General features: G+C 40.5%; 2 protein-coding genes across 2 annotated transcripts; both read left to right on the forward strand.

Moving 5' to 3' along the window:
• Window positions 1-3,648: 3,648 nt before the first annotated feature.
• On the forward strand, window positions 3,649-6,052 carry LOC125220975. Its single transcript, XM_048123101.1, has 2 exons — window positions 3,649-3,652; window positions 4,089-6,052. The coding sequence occupies exons 1-2, from the start codon at window positions 3,649-3,651 to the stop codon at window positions 6,050-6,052; spliced, it is 1,968 nt and encodes a 655-aa protein (XP_047979058.1).
• A 9,560-nt stretch (window positions 6,053-15,612) lies between these two features.
• LOC125220976 lies at window positions 15,613-16,319 on the forward strand. The gene is made up of 3 exons (XM_048123102.1): window positions 15,613-15,695; window positions 15,812-15,979; window positions 16,088-16,319. The coding sequence occupies exons 1-3, from the start codon at window positions 15,613-15,615 to the stop codon at window positions 16,317-16,319; spliced, it is 483 nt and encodes a 160-aa protein (XP_047979059.1).
• Window positions 16,320-22,509: the final 6,190 nt, after the last annotated feature.

Consider the following 22,509-nt stretch of genomic DNA (forward strand, 5'->3'; position numbering starts at 1 on the left):
TACTACCAATATATATCTCGCACAATAATTAAAAAATTCAAGATGTTTCGTACATTTATATCATTTTTATGTCTTAATTAATTAGAGAATCGTCATAATCCAGACAAAATCATTGACAGCTAGGCTAGCAATTAAAAACGCATTTAATTAATTTTCAAAAGCTTATAATTTACGACCCGAATTGTTGTATTCCCATTAGTTTATGGAATAATAATGATGATTTGTATAAGAAAAAAGTATGTATCATGTGCTAATAATAATAATAATAATAATAATAATAATAATAATAATAATAATAATAATAATAATAATAATAATAATAATAATAATAATAATAATATTGTGCTTAACAACGGTCGGAATGGTCACTTATCATTAAATATCAAGAATATAAGTGCATAGAAAAAACTCAAAGAAGTATCAATAGAAAATAAAATAGAAATTAAAAACAGAGGCAGTACCCATCTGCGTACGAAAACTTGTCAGCCCAACAACTCCTTATTATTTTGGGCTAATAAGCTTTGACAATTAAAAGGCCCAAGAACAAAGTATAGCTTTCATTCTGTTTTAGCAAATAAATTTAGCTTTTTTCTCAAAAACAAAAAGCAAATAAATTTATCTTATATGAATCTTAGTGGAATTAGAGCAATTTTTGTAATAGGAATAAATCAGTAAATTCTCTATCCAATGAAAAAAATAAAATCTTTAAGGACCAAAAAAAAATGGGGCGCAATTCCTTGTTTTGGAAAAACTTAGAAAATAGATATTTAGACGCAAATAGGGGTGGCGAAACGGGTTACCCGCGGGTATCCGCACTCAACAAGTCGGGTACCCATACCCGATTTTAGCCAAATTTGTTGTCCCAATACCCGCCCCGCGACATATCAGGATTACCCGATACCCGTGTTGGGTATCCCGTACCCGACATTGCGGGTACCCATACCCGACCTGAAATCCTAGAAAAAATTGAAAACCACAATAACCGTGTTCCCTATATTACTTTATTAATATCGATGGTAAACATTAAATAGATTGAGAATAAAAATGAGGGGACACTCTATAGCTAGTTCCGGTGAGTTTTCAATTGTACGTTCATTGGAATATAAAAATATTATAAAAGAAATCTTAGATTATATAAAGTACTCTCACCGTTCCACCTTAATAGAGGCATTTCATTTTCTTCACTCATTTTGGAAAAATAATAATATATAATCTTCTCTACATTATTATCTCTCTTACTTTATTTTTTTCTCCGTTCTAACTATTTATTTTTAATTTTTCAAAATGAGTGCATATATAACTATTATAATTTAACTATATACCTTTTTTTCTCCACTTTAACTATTTGAAACACCTTTATTAATATGGAACGGATGAAGTATTAAAAGATGAAATATGACTAATACTAATACTAATACTAACGGGTATTATCGGGACTAACGGGTATACCCGCGCGGGTAGTGGGTATACCCGCTACCCGCAAAACTCTAAAACACTCTATCCGATCCCGCCCCATTTTCCGTTATCGTCGGATAACGGGTACCCAATACCCGGCGGGTAGCGGGACGAGATGGGAATTACCCATAACCCGCTACCCATTTTGCCACCCCTAGACGCAAACGAAAATGTCACTAAGTTGAGGACAAATTAACTTAATCTTTTGCTATTTTAGGACGCTTTCATTTGCATCCCCTAATTTTAGTTAGGATGTCAACAATTAAAACGTTTTTTGAAGTTTTGGTGGGATATTTATAATTATAATCATAAATTATCGTCCTTAATTGGAATTAAAACATCCTTAGAGCATCCACAATGGTCGCCCTAGTGTTCCGCTCTAGTGGGCGGACTAGTGATTGCAACATTAGCATTTCTTAGTTCGGCCCATCCTTTTGTAGTGGTTTCACCCTAGTGTCATTCCTAGTGTCTGCCCATTTTTCATTTAATTTTTAATGTTATTGTTTTTTTTTATGTTTCACATATTATAAATAGCAAAATTAAATATTACATTAAAGAACAAGCAAAACATACATTACTTAATTTGAAAAAAGAAGTTACAACGGAAATTATTAAAAGAGATACAATTTCAACGACTATTACGTGCCCAAACTTCTTCAACCATGTCGTTCATGAGTTGAAGATGGGCTTGTCGGTTGCGTATGTTCTCCTTTGCCTGTAATCTCTCATTGACTCCATACGGTAAACCTCGAATGACCGGCGGGGTCGCACGACCTGCGCTCGGTCCGGCTTCGTCATCGGATCAATCGGCTACTCTTGGACCTTCATCATCAACAATCATGTTGTGCAAGATGATGCACGCGTACATGACATTGGCGATATGATGCATGTACCAGGAACGAGCCGGGCCTTTCACTATTGCCCAACGCGCTTAAAGCACACCGAATCCTCATTCCACGTCCTTCCGTGCAGACTCTTGCCGTGTGCAAAAAAAACTCCCTTCGAATCCGTTGGGCATGAGATCGTCTTCAGGAAAAATGGCCATCTAGGGTATTTGCCATCGGCTAAGTAGTACCCCATATGATGTTGTTGTCCGTTGGCAGCGAACTCGATTACAGAATCGTTGTCGTTGCATTGCTAGGTGAAGAAACTCGACGTATTCAGCATGTTGATGTCGTTGTTTGACCCGGTGATAAACTCGTAGTTTAGCAAGTGTTTAGGATGTTTGGAAGTGCATAATTGAGAATTTTGTAGCACTTTACTTGAGTTTTGATCTATGATCCCTTATTTTAGTGTTTTGATAAGTTTGTCGAGTTTTTATAGTCACAACAGATGGAAACGGACGAAACTGGTACCAAAGCAGGAGGCCGGGCGTTTTACTACAACTGGTCGGGCGTTTTTATACGCAAGCCCGGAGGTTTGGCCTCCCAAACCGGGCATATCCACTGTGACCGGGCGTTTTTGCCCGAGCCGCGTGTTAAGAAGAACGCCCGGTCGGGTGTTTTGTTACTCAAAAATCGCCCGGCCGGGCGAATTACTCGTAACTGCTGAATTGCTTCTATTTTCGCCCCGGGTATAAATAGGACCTAGGGTTCGACTCCAGGACACTTTCCACACGCCCCAGAAGCAGTTTCCACATTTTTGAAAGCAGATTGAAGCGACAAAGAGTCCGATTCATCAACAAGTTTGAAGACGAAGACGATTTGCCCATTCAATTCACCCTTGGGAGTATCTTTATTAGTTTTACTATGTTCAAATCTCTTTCTATGGATTTCTCTTGTGAATTTGCTTTGGATATGAGTAGCTAAATCTTTTGTAGAGTTTTGGTGAAGACTACAATGAATACTTGTGATTAATTCAAGGACTTTTGATTACCTTTGCTCTTGTGATTTCTTTGTTTCGTTCTTGTGTCTTTTCAATTCAATTGCTTAGCTACCAATTGGGTTTGTTGACCTAGTTTTGAGTAATCGAGAGATACCTAATTAGGATTGATAAAAGAATGAACAACACCTAGATAATTTGCATTCGAGAGAAGGAATTCTAGAGTGAGGGCTTGAGCCTTTTGTTTTAAGGAGTTAATTGTGACGTATTAGAAGGAGACTTCAATATTAATGATTAATCAACTGGTTAAGTGCACTCGAGAGAGGGCTTAGTCTAGACTAGCGGCTTTCCTAGTAATCCTAGAGACTTCAAATGGGTAATCGAAGTTGTTGAGTTGTTCACATCATGTTCGTTGTAGTTGGATCCAAGACTCTACCTCGTTCTCTTACTTGAAACTCGTCTTTTGTTGCGTGCTTTTGTCTTGTTTATGTTTAATTATTTTTCAAAATCAAAACCAACCTTTCCGGATTTTCTAGATAGTAGTCAAAATCGGTTCGTGGTACTTGAGTTGTACAATTTGTCTTCGTGGATACGATACTCATACTTGTTTATTGCTACACTAGCCCCGTACACTTGCGGGTAATTCTCGTGTTTAAAATAAATCGAGTCAAGTTTTTGGCGCCGTTGCCGGGGACAATTTGTGTTTTTAGCTTAATATCGTGGTAAAGATAGAGATTACTACTCTAGATTTTATTGTTTTAATTTTTATTTTTATTTTTTTGGAGCTCTCAGATTTGTGTTGTCTTTTTCAGGTTGTATGCAAACACGCTCTAAGGGTTTACCTTTAGAGCCTATTGATCTTGAGATCGAAGCATCCAACAGAAGGAGAAACGCTTTGAAGAGGCTAAACCAGCGGATCCGAGTTTCTTCTCCGGTCCAGAGACGGTCACCTTCACCAGTTCAAGAACCACCGTCACCTACTCTATCACCAGTTCACTCTCCTGTTCAGTTTGAGCCACATCCTCCTTTTCTGATGGATGGAGGAAACGGGGGGAACAACAGGAATAACAATCCACCACCTCCTCTAACGAATGCTCAACTTCAAGAGCAACTCGCAGCATTGCAGAGGCGGTTAGATCAAGGGCAGAATGGGATACCAGTGCAGAATATGTTTGCCTATAATGGGGTGTCCCATCCAACAATCGTTAGCAACAACGTGGATGCTAACAACTTTGAGCTCAGGAGGGGGCTCCTTCAGATGGTAGAGAACAATGTTTTTAGAGGCCGATCCACGGAGGATCCTAACAAACACATCACCAAGTTCATCCAGATCTGCAACACGACGAAAATCAATGAAGTACCGGATGAACAGATAAGATTAAGGGCATTTCCTTTCTCTCTAGAGGATGATGCCCGGGATTGGCTGGACAGTCTGGAGCCCAACTCCATCCGTACGTGGGATGCATTGGTGGCCAAATTCTTAGCAAAATACTATCCTCCGAGTGAAGCTTTGAATAGGCAATCAGCGATTCTAGCATTTGAGATGACTCATCAAGAGAGTATCCGAGGAGCTTGGGAAAGGTTCAAGAGCCTTTTGAAGCGGTGTTCTAATCATGGTTTGAATCCAACCCATCAAGTCCTCGTATTCTACAAGGGGTGCTTGCCTGATGCAAAGAGCGAGCTAAATTGGAGCGCAGGAGGATCACTGATAAAGATTGGTGAGGCGGCAGCAATGGAGGTGATCGAGAGAGTTGCCTCGAATGATGGAACTTGGACTAATGAGAGGAGCAAGATGCACAGAATAGCTTCTGCCTCAGAAGTCAGTCCCGACAGCAGCTTGGCGAATCAATTGGAGCTCATCCACAAGAAGCTGGATCTTATGGGAGTGGGATCATCGGTGCAAGATAACCTAGAAGGTGTAGAAGATGTCAACTACATACACCAAGGGGGCAACAGATACTATAACAACTCCCGCCCCAATCAAGGGGATGGAGGTTTCAACCACTTTGGGAATAAGCCACATCCCAATCTCTCCTATGGGAACCCCAACAATGCCTTGCAGCCACCTCCGGGGTTTACAGTGTCTCAAGGAATGATCAATGAGCCGCAGAAGAGGAGTTCAGAGGACATACTGAATACCTTCATGACCCAGTCTCAGAAGAATATGGAGCATTCAAACAAGAGGCTCAAGAAGGTAGAGAATGATGTGCACATCATGGCGACACATATGAAGAACTTAGAGGTGCAGATGAGTCAGATCGCTCAATCTGTGAGCGGCCAGCATAAGCCAGGGCAATTCCCAGGGCAGCCAACGATAAATCCCAAGGATTGCAAGGCGATTCACTTGAGGAGTGGGACGAGTTATGAGGGTCCTTCCATGCCAGAGACTCCATCAAAACCTGCAGCTGAGCCAGAGAAGGAAGTAGCGACTGAAGTAGAAGAGGAGGAACTCGAGACATCATCTCCTGCAGTTCACCCTGAGGTGAACACACTAGTCAAGCCAGCAGAGGTTAGAGTGCCATTCCCCCAAATGCTGCAAAGGAAGAAGAAGAATGATCAGTTCGCTAAATTTTGGGAGATCTTTAAGAAGGTGCAGATTAACATTCCGCTGATTGAGGCACTGCAGCAGATGCCCGGATATGTCAAGTTTCTCAAGGAAGCTGTCGCCAAAAAGAAGAAGTGGGAGCATCATGAGACCGTCAACTTGACGGAAAACTGTAGTGCGATCTTGCAAAGGATTCGCCCGAGTGGAGCATCGGAGCATCACCAGAGATGAGCTGTTTCTGTTGTGGCAAATCTTGTATAGACAACCAGCGCTGAACCTGGGCCACTTCATGATTAAACATCTCAAACCGGCCGCAAAGAAGAAGAATGGGACGCTGTGTGTTGGTGCGGTGGTGGCCGCCATTGCCCTCCATCTCGAGGTGCCACTGAATGGCATGATAGCAGACGTTGGAGAGTCGCCGAGTCCGGTGCTGGACATCACGTTCTTAAAGAGAACGACTGTGATAGCCTCGGACAAACATGGCTAGATATACTTGAAGCAAAAGACCGGTGATCACTTCCCACTTCCCAACTCCGACACCACTCATGTCCACGGACCGGAGCAACGGGAGAACTGGTTGATGAACAACCTAGCCCACCACCACATCACAGCAGGGAACCCACCCGAATATGTGGCGAGCCCGGGGCCAAGCGGTGATGAAGCAGCAGATGAAGACGAGGAAGAGGAGGAAGAAGAGCATGAAGAGGGACCGACCCAACAAGGAAGAGATGGGGCCGAGCCAAGCACCTCACGACGGAGGAACCGTGGGGTCAGGATTGAGGAGGATATTGATGCCATCAACAATAGGCTGGACAGAGTGGAGCTGAACATGCAGCAGCTGCGGGAGCACAACGACGCTCAATGGATTCAGTGGCACCAGCAGAGCAATGATCAGTGGGCGAACATCAATGCCCAATTTGGGAATTTCTATGCCCGGCAGGATGAAAGATGGGCCACTTTTGTGCAGCAGCAACAAGATTTCATGGCCATGTGGCGACCACCTCATCACCCATCGAATCAGTAGAGGTCCGCCCCAATTCCACATTCTTTCAAACTTATCCTTGCCTTGGCTTGGAATAAGTTTGGGGGGGTGTCTAGTGGAATTGAGCCTTTTTCTCTTTCCCCTCTCCCTAATTCGTGTTCCCCGTGATGTAATTTGTGGTGACTTGAGTGATTCTGGCATGTACCCTAATTTGATATGATGGCATCTTATGTGGTGATAGTAGGACAGTTTATTTGCTTTTATTTGATTTTCTTCTTTTGGTGTCTAACTTTTGTGGTTGTTGTTGGTCGAGTCTTTCCTTGGATGAATTCGAAATGGGAAATGGGTGAGTTGGCAAGATAAACTAAGCATGATGAACTAAGCATGTTTATTGGATGAGTTACCTATGATGATTATGATAAAAAATATTTGCGAAAACTTGTTGATTTAGCTAAGTGACTTGTGTTCCTATTTGTGATTTGCCTAAAGTGAATTGCTCGTTGCCTTGTCTAGTGCCAAAAACTACCTTGTGAGGATTGAGACATCTAAAAAAAAATTATGTATGATTTTTCATCAACTATGCTATATGTTTCTAGAACTTGCTCGCGGTCTGTTTGAATCTGCAAAGTGGTTATAGTGATAGGAGAGGACGTTAGGCCATCCCTTGAAACCTTATCTTAACCTTGAACCAAATTGCGAATCATAATCCTTTGTTAGCCTATTTTGAGTTTAAGCCTTTTTCTTTGATAGCCAAAAATATGGATTGAATCTTTGTTGGGTCATAGGAAAAGAGATTTTTGGAAGAAGGAGATTGTTGTAGCAAGAAAGGATTAAAAAAAAAGAAAAAAAAAAGAAAAAAGAAGAGAGTGAAGAAAGTAAGAAAGAAAGAAATGGGAAAAGTATAGGTTCGATTGAATAAGGAGGTTGAGTTGAGATTGAATAAATGTTGCTAAAGAAAAACATGAGGATTGAGAAGTTGAGAAGAGTTTAGGCAAAGCCTAGTCTACTGAGAATTGTAATACACATGGGCAGAGTAGTTGTAGTTTCATCTTTGGGATTTTAAGTCACTTTGGCCAAATGTTCCTCACCTAACCAAAAAGCCTTACATTACAACCGGAAGAAAAGACCTTTCGGATCCTAAATCTATAGTCACAACATAGCAGAGGAGAGTCTAGACTTCGAGCAAGCCTATGGTAAACTATACATGTTTGATTGACTTGAGAGTTACATACTTTACCCATACACTTTGAGCGCGAGAGCATATTGAAAAAAAATTACACTATATACATCCAGTGAGGGTAATTGACAAGGTGGAATACGTGTTAGTAGTTTGAAGCAATGTTCGATATGGTTCTACTTGTTTGCGAAGTTAATGATGCATGATGACTTGTTTTTTTTTCTGAGGCAATGATGAAAATCCAACACACTTGCAAGAGTTTATTTTTCTTTGTTTTCTTTTTTGTTCGAGGACAAACAAGTGTTTAAGGTTGGGGGAGTTGATAAACTCGTAGTTTAGCAAGTATTTAGGATGTTTGGAAGTGCATAATTGAGTATTTTGTAGCACTTTACTTGAGTTTTCATCTATGATCCCTTATTTTAGTGTTTTGATGAGTTTGTCGAGTTTTTATAGTCACAACAGGTGGAAACGGACGAAACTGGCACCAAAGCAGGAGGCCGGGCGTTTTACTACAACTGGTCGGGCGTTTTTATACGCAAGCCCGGGCGTTTGGCCTCCCAAACCGGGCATATCCACTGTGACCGGGCGTTTTTGCCCAAGCCGTGTGTTAAGAAGAACGCCCGGTCGGGCGTTTTGTTACTCAAAAATCGCCCGGCCGGGCGAATTGCTCGTAACTGCTGAATTGCTTCTATTTTCGCCCCGGGTATAAATAGGACCTAGGGTTCGACTACAGGACACTTTCCACACGCCCCAGAAGCAGTTTCCACATTTTTAAAAGCAGATTGAAGCGACAAAGAGTCCGATTCATCAACAAGTTTGAAGACGAAGACGATTTGCCCATTCAATTCACCCTTGGGAGTATCTTTATTAGTTTTACTATGTTCAAATCTCTTTCTATGGATTTCTCTTGTGAATTTGCTTTGGATATGAGTAGCTAAATCTTTTGTAGAGTTTTGGTGAAGACTACAATGAATACTTGTGATTAATTCAAGGACTTTTGATTACCTTTGCTCTTGTGATTTCTTTGTTTCGTTCTTGTTTCTTTTCAATTCAATTGCTTAGCTACCAATTGGGTTTGTTGGCCTAGTTTTGAGTAATCGAGAGATACCTAATTAGGATTGATAAAAGAATGAACAACACCTAGATAATTTGCATTCGAGAGAAGGAATTCTAGAGTGAGGGCTTGAGCCTTTTGTTTTAAGGAGTTAATTGTGACGTATTAGAAGGAGACTTCAATATTAATGATTAATCAACTGGTTAAGTGCACTCGAGAGAGGGCTTAGTCTAGACTAGCGGCTTTCCTAGTAATCCTAGAGACTTTAAATGGGTAATCGAAGTTGTTGAGTTGTTCACATCATGTTCGTTGTAGTTGGATCCAAGACTCTACCTCGTTCTCTTACTTGAAACTCGTCTTTTGTTGCGTGCTTTTGTCTTGTTTATGTTTAATTATTTTTCAAAATCAAAACCAACCTTTCCGGATTTTCTAGATAGTAGTCAAAATCGGTTCGTGGTACTTGAGTTGTACAATTTGTCTTCGTGGATACGATACTCGTACTTGTTTATTGTTACACTAGCCCCGTACACTTGCGGGTAATTCTCGTGTTTAAAATAAATCGAGTCACCCGGCCATGCCGAAGTGAGCATGCTAGATCCAACGACAGTGGTCAACGATGGCTTCAAGGATCATCGTCAGGTGGGTACCTTATACCCACCGGTGAATTGGCTTCTCCATGCTGTAGGGAAATTCTTCTACTCTCAGTGCATACAATCTATGTTCCCTAGCCTTTCAGGAAAGTCGTGCACCATCTCGTGCATCTCCATCAGGATCTGGTAGTCAACGGCAGTCGGCATGCAGAAATATAGGGCGCCGAAGGCGTCCACCACGCCCTCACAAAATTTTTTGCCACACTCCCGCCCAGTTGTATCCCCGACGTGAAGATACTCGTCAAACATGTTCGCTGTGGTACTGTAAGACAATTGACGAAGCGCAATCGTGCACTTCGTAAGCGGGGGATAGCTTGACTCTGAGGGCCGCATCTTGTCGCGCTGCTGAAAGTACTCGTCGCACGCCTCCAGCATTTGAACAATGTGGAGAAACAGTTCTCGCCGCATCCTAAATCCCCGCCGAAAAATCGTCGATCTCACCGTGGTTCAACGGCAAAGTAGTCTTCAAACAAACGTTGATGAGCTACGTCATGTTCTCAGTTGACGGATGGGCCTCGAGACTTTTTTTTGGCCTAATCTTGCGCTTGTATTACACGAATACCAACGAGAATCTGGTACCCTAAAGCAAAACATTATCCATTCCATAGTCCGATTTGGATCCTCGTCGGGAACATCTTGGAAGAGTGAGTAAGTGAGTGAGTGAGTGAGAGGGATGTTGTGTGAGAGTTGTGTGAAAATGAGCGAAAATGAGGTGTATTTATAGATTGAAAAATAAAAATAAAAAAAATAAATAATAAAAAAAGAAAGAATAAATGTGTCGCTCGTCCTCGTCCGACCTTACGCCCGCAATGGGCGGATGTCGCCTTGTCCATGATCGAATTTTCGGTCGACTCACTCGTCTGGACGATCTTCTGATAAGCTGCAATGGTCGGACGATCGTCGGACAAGGGCGATCTTGAGAGATCGGTCGGACGATCTCCCACCAGTGTGGATGCTTTTAGTCAATTTTTTTTGTAATGTTCTTTTAAATATTTGAAAGTAGACACTCTTGGGATCATTGCAAACCATGAAAGTGTATTTTTCCTAATTTCATGGAGAGTATACTCTCCTTTTGTTTGATGTTTAGTTCAACTACGAGATCCTTGCTTAATGGTGTTGCATACACAAGTAAGAAAAGTAGAAAAGTGGAAGAATAAAAAAAAGGTGAGTTGACACTATTTTCCTTTATTATTTTTACTTCCTCTAGAGATTCTAATTACAATAAGATTTCATTGCTATTGGGTCAGTATATACTAAAACGCCAAAGAAATTACAATATTTTGTTTTATGGTTACGGAAAATGGAAAAAAAAAATTGATGACTTTGGACGTATTAAAATGTTTAAATAGTTTTATATTTCCTCTATTCCACCTTAATTGGCATAAATTTCATTTTTCATCTGACCTCAATTAATTGGCACATTTACTTTTTAATGTTTTAGTAATAGACTTCACATTCCATTGACACATCTCACTTATATTTTACTATAAAACTAATATATAAAAGTATAGTCCATATTCTATTAAATTTTTTCATTTATTTTTTGTTATATTTTCTTAAAAATCTGAACCAAGTCTAATAGGGTGAATTAATATGGGAAGAAGGAGTAATTTAAATAAACATTTAACTTGATACGTGAAAGTATTGAAAATTTGTTACTTAATTTTTAATCAAAGGTTGATAATCAAATTTTAGCCAAATAAGTTGATTTTATAATCAAATTTTAATATTCAATGTCAATAGACATGTGTTCTTTTTCTCACTCTTTATTTACAAAGACTTCTTATCCACAATTTGTGAATTATCTCCAACAACATCAAACTACATGTTGTTCAACTCTTAACAATTAAATTCAATTCTTAAATATTATTTCTGATACTGTTCTCTTAAAATCAGTGAGCTGTTGGATTCGGTTATGTTCGCACCATAAGCGAACCCAACAATCCTCCTGAATTGTTCTACTACAAGAAACATGTCTTATCAATCATCTGGAGAAACATAGGTAAAAACAATTCCTACTACAAATTAGAAATAATCCAGAAATTAGCTACTGTGACATCCTTGACCCAGCCTATGCATCTTTATACACTAGTGTAATTTATTAGATTGATAGGTATTATATTTATAGCAATTATCAAAATTAGTATTTATATTCAACATCATTATACAATTGGTTAACTAACTAAATTAGCCTTATCATATGATAAATTAAATATATCATATTCGTATAAATGTGTTAGAGTTTGGTTACAAAGTAAATATGTTACACGTATACAACCCTGTTTTAGTGTGTGCATGGGAATATTAATATAGAAGATGGTAATAAGGAGCACTATTATTTAATAGTTTAACACTACAGCATTACATAATAAGTATAAATAATTGGTGGCCGGACATATGGCAAAAATGTATATACGTGTAAGTGATTTAGGTTATATACAATTTGTATATTTATTAAATAAAGTTCCGAAGCTTATCGATTAAGCTATTCTTTTATTTGTATAAGTATGTGATGGAAATTGTGATGGAAAAAAAGAAAAGAAAAAAGGGGGGCAAAAATGAAAAAGGGCAAAAGAGATTTGCACACTCCAAAAACCCAGAAATTCGAAAAATCCAAAACTCCCTCTTATAGCCATTTTAACACACTCCTACTACTAAGAAGTAATATGGAGAGTAGCTAACTGATAACCAAGTCAGTTTGGTAGAGAAAGGGGACATACAGTATGATATGGAATCGGAAATTAGATAGATTATCTATCATAATCAAGTGGCTATAAATCACACTTTTAATTTTACAAGTGTTATGTGATTGATTTCTTAGTGTTAAAGTGGATGAATATTTGAATTATATGATGGAATATGATACGAATATATGATTGGTGCAGAAGATAAATTTATATATTGCACTGGAATTATTTAATTGAAAATAATATGAATTTGTAGTTGATAGAATTGATATATGTTACATATTGTTTGAAAGTACATGAATCATATGATTAAAGAGGATCTGTGACGGTCTTGCCCTGGATCTGAAATACAGAGGGACCTATGAGTCCATATACAGAGGGACCTATGAGTCCAATTATAGAGGGACCTTCGGGTCATAGAGGAATCCCGGGCAGATACCAGGCTTGATTTGTCACAAAATAATAAATTGATCAGAGACGCATATGCATATGGAGATGAAATTATTTATGATATATGCTTTGCCTTGTGTATGATTATATATGTTGTTTTGTGGGTTAATGAAGAGAAAGAGAGTAAAGTAAGTGAAAGGAAAAAGTAGAGATGATATTGTTTTTTATTTTTATGAATTTTTGTTTGTGGAACAGAAAGAATTTTTGTTTATTACAAATGTGTACGGCAAAAGAGTTGAGGTGTGACAACTACACATGTCTTGATAAAGAAAATCTAAATACAAATACCACAATCGACGACTCTTCTATTGGATGAGATAGAGACGTCTTCAATCATCTTTTGTGTGGATCCCTATGATTCTCCGTGTGGCGGTGGAACGAAAGATGGACTAAAATATGTGACTTGTGAACCAAATGGACCCTTTTATATAAATGTGGAGTAGGTTGAGATTTGATCGCTTTTGAATTCTTGAAGCCTATCTGTACTGGTAGAAATATAGGGTTAAACCCGAGTTTTTGCAAAAATTTTGTCACTTCTTGACTGTACTGCGCAATTTTCGTAAAACAACTATAACTTTCTTTACCAGATTCCGATTGAGGCGTGCGAGGTACCTACACAAAGCTCTTTCGAAGTTGGAGATATTGATAGTCTTATAAGAGCATTTGGAGATAATCGTGATAGGTCGATTACAGTTTGCGCTTGGACTTCCTTTCTTTGTTCAATTTATCTTGAGTTACTTCCTATAATTATAAACTAATATATGACCCAATAAATCTATGAAACACATGAAAGTGCATAGGTAAAAACCATGCAAATATAATTCACATCACTATAAAAATTATCTGTAATCAATCTAGCAAAAATTATAATAGTTCGGGCGTATTGCACATGGTGTCCAATTACTTAAGATTAAAGAAACTTTACTTCTTTGGTTATTTCTCTCTCTTATGATCGGTAATAATGTCAAAACCACTAAATTTTCAATTGTAATCGATCAAGCCAAATTGCTAATTGACTTAGAGCATCTCCAAGGGAAGAGGTAAATAGAGAGGTAAACGAATATAACTACCATATTTACTTTTTTTTTTAATGAAAAATCATTCTTCAAGGGGAGAGTTATTTGAGAAGGTATTATACCTTTTCCTATTTTGGAGAGGTATCTTTACCTCCCTTCCATGGAGAGGTAAAATCTTATAACTACCATATTTGTCTTCTTTTCATGAAAAATTCTTCTCCAAGGGGAAAGGTATTTGAGAAGGTATTAAACTTCATATTTTTTTAATGCATTTTGTACTATTATTTTATTTTTTTAAAATAATTTACCTTTCTAGATACTTTTTTCTTTTTGGAATGTGTTACTTTTTAGAAGGGTATATTTCCCTTTTTAAGAAGGTATATGCATAATATACCCTTTTTCTTTTTGGAATGTGTTACTCTTCCTAAGGGAATCTTGGCTTATTATCCTTGCTAATTCATGCTTCAAACACATAACCTAAAAAAAACTCTTAGACCTAGGGATTTTTACACATGCTGAGCACACATTGCACTAACTCTCCTACCCCCTCCCACTTCACTCCAGCTTGTCTCCAAGCTGTCCTAGTGAAGGGGGGAAATAAGGGAGTTGGGGCACACAATCAAAACAAATAACAAAAACTTCTCACACTTAGACCATGCAACGGGCTAAGTGGGAGAAGACACAAATACAAAACAACATGCTGAATAAACACATAAACTTCTCACACTTAGACCAAGAATTGAGCTAAGTGGAGGAAGAAAACACATTGCAATAGACAGATAGCATGCTCTAGTTACACAAAAACTTCTCACACTTAGACCAAAGATTGGGCTAAGTGGGAGAACACACAGAAAAACAAGTACACATGCTCATCACAATTAAAGTATAAACATAAAAAAACTAAACGACTGAAATTAAAATTTACTTGGTCAATGGGGGGGGATTTCAATTATGGGTCTGGCTCCCCTGGGAGCCAGACCTGGGTGGTACGTTGGGGCGGTTCACTTTCAACTTCTTCTTTGTCGGCGACGCCGGCGCTTCCTCTTCAGTAATCATTGGGGTTTTTGACATGGGTTTCCTCACAGAGACAGACGCAAGGGCTGAAGACGCATGGGGGGCTACCAATGGCTTGGATGGAGGGGTGGAAGCCGCTGTTGGGAGGAGCTTCCCGGACCGGGCTGCCGGACCATTTTGCTGGGTCCAGAGGGCAGCTTCTGCTGGGTCTGGGGAAACACCTCTCCCAACCATTCTGCCATTCTCTTCATAATCTTGACCGCATCGGTCATCCTATCATTCTGGGCAGATGACCACTCGGCTAGGGCATCCAGACTCCCCTTAATTTCCTGCAGCTCTTTCTTGACCCCCCCGATCTCTTCTCTCATCATGGCCATCTCTTTCCGTAGCTCTGCCACGTCCACAGTCACCACATCCTCCACCAGCTCCGGTTCACGCTTCACCTAGTCCACATTCGCCCCTATATTGTAGAAGCACAACTCCTGCCCTTCCATGTGTAAGAGCCCCTTGTTGAAAAAATATTCCATGCTAAATAGCTCCGGGGGCTCGCACATCGTCACACTGGGCTCCGCCTTCCCAATCTTCATCACGAAGTTGCGTTCTATATAGGCGCCCAGGAGATGGCAGGTGTACATGTGGCGGGTGGGGTTGGCTGTCATCTGATGGCAGGCTTGGGCTAACCAATACCCAAGGATTCCTTCGAATTCTGTCAATGCTGCGAGAGATGCCAACAAACGGGAGTAATTTCAAGGAGGGATGAAATGCCCCAAGTTCCAGTAATCGTCTGCGAGATCTTTGATGCATGGGGAATGGATTTTATGGGGACCCTTCCCATCTTCCTATGGTAACACTTATATATTGGTCGCAGTGGACTATGTGTCCAAATGGATAGAGGCAAAGGCTACACCCACCTGTGAATCGAAAGAAGTAGCAAAGTTTCTGAAGGCATATTTTCAACAGGTATGGAGTGCCTCGAGCTATAGTCTCAGACCAAGGAACACACTTCTGCAATTGCACCATCGAAGCATTGATGAGGAAATATGGTGTCCACCATAGGTTATCCACACCTTACCACCCTCAGTTTAATGGCCAGACAAAAATTTCTAATCGGGAAATCAAAGCAATATTGTAAAAGACTGTTAACCCGTCAAGGAAGGATTAGAGCAGGAGGCTCGGTGATGCATTGTGGGCCTACAGGACTGGATTTAAATCTCCTATTGGGATGTCACTTTACAGGTTGGTCTTTGGAAAAATGTGCCACCTACCATTGGAAATAGAACACAAGGCCTATTGGGCCATCAAGGAGATGAATATGAAGGCACAGGCATGTGAAGAAGAGAGAAAGCTGCAATTGCAAGAGCTGGAGGAATTGAGACTGGAATCATATGATTCGGCAATGTGGTACAAGGAGAGAACAAAACTCTGGCATGACAAGAACCTCCGGGTCAAGGAATTGCAAGTTGGGTAGAATGTACTCCTTTTTTAATCTCGGCTCAAGCTAATGTCTGGGAAGTTGAAGTCTAAGTGGATAGGTCCATACACCATTGCTAGCCTTCGAGCAAGTGGAGCTGTGGAAATCCAGGGAAGTGCCTCTAATTCTGTTCATTTCCTTGTTAATGGTCATCGAGTGAAAGTCTTTAGGGATAATTCGGAGTTGTGTGTAGTGGATGAAGTGCCACTACACACACCCTCTATTAACTGGTCAGGCAAGTGAATATTCTCGACGAATTTCTAGGTCAGGTAAAATGGGAATAAATTTTATCTATACACTGACCTAGGGGATCTCAAGAATACTCAGATGCATGTGTAAATAGTTTAAATGCTATTTCAAAAAAAAAAATCCAAACAAAGAAAAAAATTAATCTTCTAAAAATATTTTCGAAACACCAAGCTCCTCAAGGAAATTGTTTTGTCTCATCTATAATCCTTGACCTGGGAACTTGGCGTTTCGCCTTTGTTTTTGTGTGGTATTGTGAGTTGCATGGGGGAGGCATGAATTTCGGATCAAGTATTTTTGGAGAGAAATCGGATAATTTTTGAAATTCAAAATCCACTTTTCGAGAAGGCGTACGGTTGCTTACATCATCCTGCAACCGTTCACATTCCTTATCTAAGAAAAAACAAAAAAAAATTAATAATCTTTTCCTTCCAAAAATCAAATCACACCCGACTTTCTCTTTCTACTCTATTCTCTCCCAAATATCTTCTCTCACAATACCCACACCCAAATTCTCTCTAACCCTAACCCAAAATCTGCCTAGTCTTAGTGATTTTCTGCAGATTAGGCAATGAAGAAAGCACCAACGACCACCATAAAGAAGGGGAACCCTACCCCAAAACCACCAGCCGGCGATTCGTCCAAAGCGCCGGCGGAACTGGTCGCGAAACCACCAGTTGTTGCACAAGCAACTTTTCCAATCCATGATATACGAACCGAGTGGCGATTGACTTCAATTCCGGAGCACTCAACGGAAAAGCCCATTACCGCCGCATATCCCAAAGAGGCAACGTTCTTGAGGGAACTAAAAGAAAAATTTGGCAGCGAGGAGGAGGCCAGGAGAGTTTTCGCCCTTTTCTCGTCAATGCAACAAGAAAGATCAACCGGAGTCACAGCCGCAGTACCACCGCCGCCGACTATTCCTGACGAAACGACGGCCCAACCTTCAATCGCACATCCCGACGAGCCTCAAGCCTCAATCAGAGCGCCCGCTCATGATCAATCGCATACAGAGGAGGAGGAGGCCAGTGGACAGAAGGACGGTGGAGATCTGGGGACGGAGTTGGACAGGATAGTGGTGGATGATATGGGAAAGAGGATGCTGATGAAGGGGAAACCCTTGTGGATGAGAGTGTGGAGGGGGAAACCCCTGTGTTAAGGTCTGCTGAGGGGGAAACCCCTGTGTTGAAGTCTGCTGTGGGGGAAACCCCAAGAAATTCTGAGGGGGAAACCCCATTTCTGTATGTTGAGGGGGGAACCCCGTTTACGTCTGTAGTGGGGGACACCCCTGGTCTGGTTACTGATGGGAAAACCCCGAAAATTGCTGAGGGGGAAACCCCGTTAATGTTTGCTGAGGGGGCAACCCCAGGAATGTCTGTGGGGGAGGAAATCCCCGGTTTTACTGAAGTACAGGAGCCCGAGGAAGGAGGGCTACGGGAAATTGTAGATCTGTTGGATGTGCCAGAAGGAGATGACTCACCGATAAATCCGAGGGAGTCCGGAGAAGGACACGAAGAAGCGTGCTGGACGAGGTGGATGACCTCGACCAGTCCAGAGGATCGGAATTTCCTGCCCCGGGGTAGGAAGTGCACATGAGGAGGACGTTCCTAGGTCTAACGAGGAAGTAGATACTGCGGAAGAACGCTGCATGGCCATGGAACGCAAGCGCAAAGGAAAGCATGTGGCCACTTCCCAACCTAGGAAATCAAAAAGAATTTCTTCCGTCAAGGAAGCTGAGGCGCCACTCCCTGCACCAACCAAGGTTCCTGAACCTGGTAGTCCAGCTGCTGAGAGTGAACAAGACGAGGAATCAGAGGAGGAGGAGATACCCAACTATGAGCGGACTGAGATATGGATCACCAAGAAGCTGCTGGGATCCATGGCAAAGTTTGATGACTCTAGGAGAGCACAGATTTACAAGGAAAGGAGCGCAGTTGGGAAGTTAGCAAAGTCGGGCAAGTGCTATGATTCAAAGTCTCTGAGGCACATCGAGTCGGAGGAAGAGTTCCTCGCCCATATTCAGGACATCGATTTTGAGTGGCTGCTGAATCATAGTGAACATGAGGTGCCTTTGGTCGCAGCAAGGGAGTTTTTCTCCACCTTCCGATTCAAGGCTACTACAGACCCAGACCCTGAGTCAATCTCCTTCCGCCTGTTCAACATCGAGCATGTGATGAGTGTCAGAGAGTGGTCCCTCCGAATGGGATTGTTCACGAATGCAAAGGACGACGAAGGAATATGGAATGAGAGGATGTTCGACCCACCGAGAAACACTCCGGGATTCACACCACAATCGGCATGGGAGGCTATAACGCATGGCAGGAGTGGAAACTTCAAGACCAGTGTGTCAAAGGGGATCCATATCACAAACCACCTCCTCCGATTTGCGCAGGAATTCGTCGGCTACAACCTCATGGGGACTGCTAGTTCAAGCCTCACCACTACCGAACTCTACTTCACCTCGTGCATGTCGAAGAGAATCAAAGTCCATCTCGGCTACTAGTTGGCCCAAGCTTGCCACCAGATGACTGTCAATCCCTCCCGCCACATGTACACATGTCATCTACTGGACGCCTATATGAAGAAGCCCCTATCAAAACAACCCCTGGTAGATGAAAGAGAACCGGTGTCGACACCGTCTAAGAAGAAAGTGAAGACGAACTGCCCCAACGTACCACCCAAGTCTGGCTCCCGAGGGGGCCAGACTCAGAATTGATACCCCCCAATGACCAAGTAAATTCTACATTTCGGTTTTTATTTTTCTTTCTTTTCGTATTTTTGAATCCAACAACTGGTAAGGCTATAGGCTATCTGGACGAACTGACAAACCGATTAGGTGGACGAAGGGAAGGAGAGGATTTGGAGAGATGTCTAGGTCTAGGTGTCTGAGTGTCTTTAGGGGTCGGTCATGAGATAACCATGCATTGAAATTCGCCTTATATCTTTTTCTTGTCTTTATACTTGAGGACAAGTATGGTTTAAGTGTGAGCAGTTTGATAAGGCTAATTTCATGCATTAGTTATGGGGTTAAATCCAATAATTTCCTGGGTCTAACACAGTTTTTAAGCCAGGTGTGTAGAGGAAAATGTCAAATCCAGGAAGAAGGAAGGAATTACCTAGTAAAGGAATCTGATAGGAAAAGTGAGCAGAAGGGAAAATCGCTAGACGGAGGAGAATTCTAGAAGAATGGCAGAAAGAAGAATTCAAGGAAGATTCTAGAAGCTCTACTCCACACTTATAAATAAGAGCACGCATCACGCCTGAGAGCATCCATCATCCATTTTTGCTCTTAGCTCACTTCTCACACTCTACACACACATTAGGGGTACCAATTTGGGGTTCGGGGTTCGTAGTTTGCAGCATCGTGGTGTACCACCGTCTCTACGAGAGGTGAAGAAACAATTTATCGCTTTCTGGTTTTAATTTCTGTCGTGAATTCCCCGAGTCTTCGCTGTTCGAAGCTCGGCTTTATTTTATTGAATCTCTGTTGAATTCGTACTTATCTAGCTTTGGAGGTTTACGCTATGTTTTCGTTTCATGTTTACATTACTTGTTGTTTCTCTTTGGATGCTTTTCGCACTTGATCTGAGTTGTTTGAGTTGAATTGTGTTGGATTGTAGTTGATCGGTTGATTTTGGTGGATCGGTGTGATCGAAGATGGGAATTGTTGTGGTTTGTGGTGGATGGCTTGGATCCAGAGCGGATGAAGCGTCCGATGCTTAGATCTGTTAATTTCTGCATGGGTTTCAAAGTTTAGTTTCTGTTTTCTTGTTTGCCTCGTCTAGCAGCGGTAAATCTGTTTTTTTTTCTTAGTTAATCGAAATCTGATAGTTTAATTCGACATGCTCTGTTTTGATTTACTGTTTACTCTGTTTTCTGTATTTTGTGATCGAGAATTGTTTGTGAAGATGAAGCTAGTTGTTGGTTAAATTCTTAGTTAGTTAATTGCAACTTTTCATTCGTACCTTGCTATTTTAGGAAATGGTCCCCACGGTTTGTTCTTCATCTGTCTAGGCATTTTAGGAGAAGTAATTCACTAGGTCTGGTAAATTTCCGTCATGCATGCTTTCGTCATGGTTTCCTAGGTATAGCTGTTAGAATAGATCATTTACATTTCCCGAGTCTAGTAGTTTAGTTCTCAACCCAAAGTTGCGTGGCAGCAGCCAAAACCCTTGTCCAAAGTCTCTTGAATGCTTTCTTACGCTTCCATCTCTGTGGGATTCGATCCCTACTTCCTTATACTAGCCTTTAGTATTGTGGGTTGAGGGTTTTGAAAGGGCAGATAAGATTGTGTGCCCAATGAGCGACGGTTTCAAGGGTTCTCTGAGTTCCTAGACCCTGTGATCTAGCGGATTCTCTGGATCTGAGAAATCTGACCATTATTTCAAGTGCATACAATTAAGTAGATCTGAGACCTCTTCAGTATTTGTTTAACACCTTTCATATTTAGAATTGGTTTAGAATTTTGGTTTAATGTCACCTTGAGCTGTAAAATGGTCTCGTGTATATGGCCGGCATGCGGGCTACTACTGGAGAAAGGTTTTCTCCATTTAAAACACGTTCTTCGATTATACTCCCTCCGTTCCGCGGTAGTTGAGCCATTTTGCCATTTCGGTACGTTCCATAGTAGTTGAGTCATTTCCTTTTATAGCAAAAATCAACACATTTCTTATCTGTTACTTTACTCTATCTTAATTTATTCTTTCTTCATCTCTCTACCCTTTTCACTTTTTTCTTTATTCTTCCTTTATTTAACACATTTAACACAATTTTTCTTAAATCTTGTGCCGAATCAAGACGCATCTACTGTCGCAGAACGGAGGGAGTAGTACGCCAAAGCTTTGAGAATTAAAGCAATGCTTAGAAGTCAACAATTAGATAAAAAAGAACAAATAAATCAACGGGTAACATATATTTGGATGTACTACAGGTACTTTAAATAATCCTCTCACAGTATCATAATATGAGTTACATAAATATTTGTTTGGACACGAATTTTAAGAAATATAAAAAATAGTGGATTAGAAAAGTTAGTGAAATATGAAGTCCACTCTTTATAATAGAATATAAATGGATGAATTAGTGGAATGTGAGACCTACTTACTATTTAATATTTATGGTAAAAGTGAAATGTGACTCTTATTATAAGACGAATCGAAATGGCAAAATGTAACTCTTATTGTGGGATGGATGGAGTAATACATGATTATCAAATAAAAAAATGGCCTATGAATATTCAATACTTCCCCTGTCCCATAATAAGAGTCCTAATTAAGTTCAACACGAGTTTAAAGAAATGTAAAGTAAAATGGGTTGAATAAGTTAGTGGAATATATGTTCCACTTATATATATAGTAGTATTAGTTTTATAATAAAATGTGAGTGGAATAAGTTGGTGGAATGTGATATCTATGTTGGCAATTGAAACTAAAAAATACAATACAACTATCACACATCGATTTACAAAGAGAACTGAAATCACTATAAAAGTCTCATGGGCCTCCCTTCCTATCACCAATTGGTTTTAGGATGAAACTCATAGATTTCTATCATGGTGTACACAAAGAGCTTAGTCCGTTATATAAGTCTCATGGGACTCTCCTCCTATGACCAATTCGTTTTAGGATAGAACTCATGGATTTCTATCATGGTATCCCGACTGTGGGTCAAATTTAACAGACCCAGCAGTATATCTGGACTTAAAATTTGGGTCAGTGGCCCAAACGATTGGGGAAAAAAAAATGGGGCTAGTAGCCCAACCCCTCCAAGGTTCACCTTGAAGGGTTTGAGGGAAGGTGTTGACAATTGAAACTAAAAAATACTCCTTCCGTCCCACTTAGGATGACACATTTTCCTTTTACTTTGTCCCAAGTAAGATGACACATTTTCTTTTTTTTGAAACTTTTTCTCTCCAATTAATACACTCATCCACTTTTCCTCA

This window comes from Salvia hispanica, chromosome 4, assembly GCF_023119035.1.
Source record: "Salvia hispanica cultivar TCC Black 2014 chromosome 4, UniMelb_Shisp_WGS_1.0, whole genome shotgun sequence".
NCBI lineage: Eukaryota > Viridiplantae > Streptophyta > Magnoliopsida > Lamiales > Lamiaceae > Salvia > Salvia hispanica.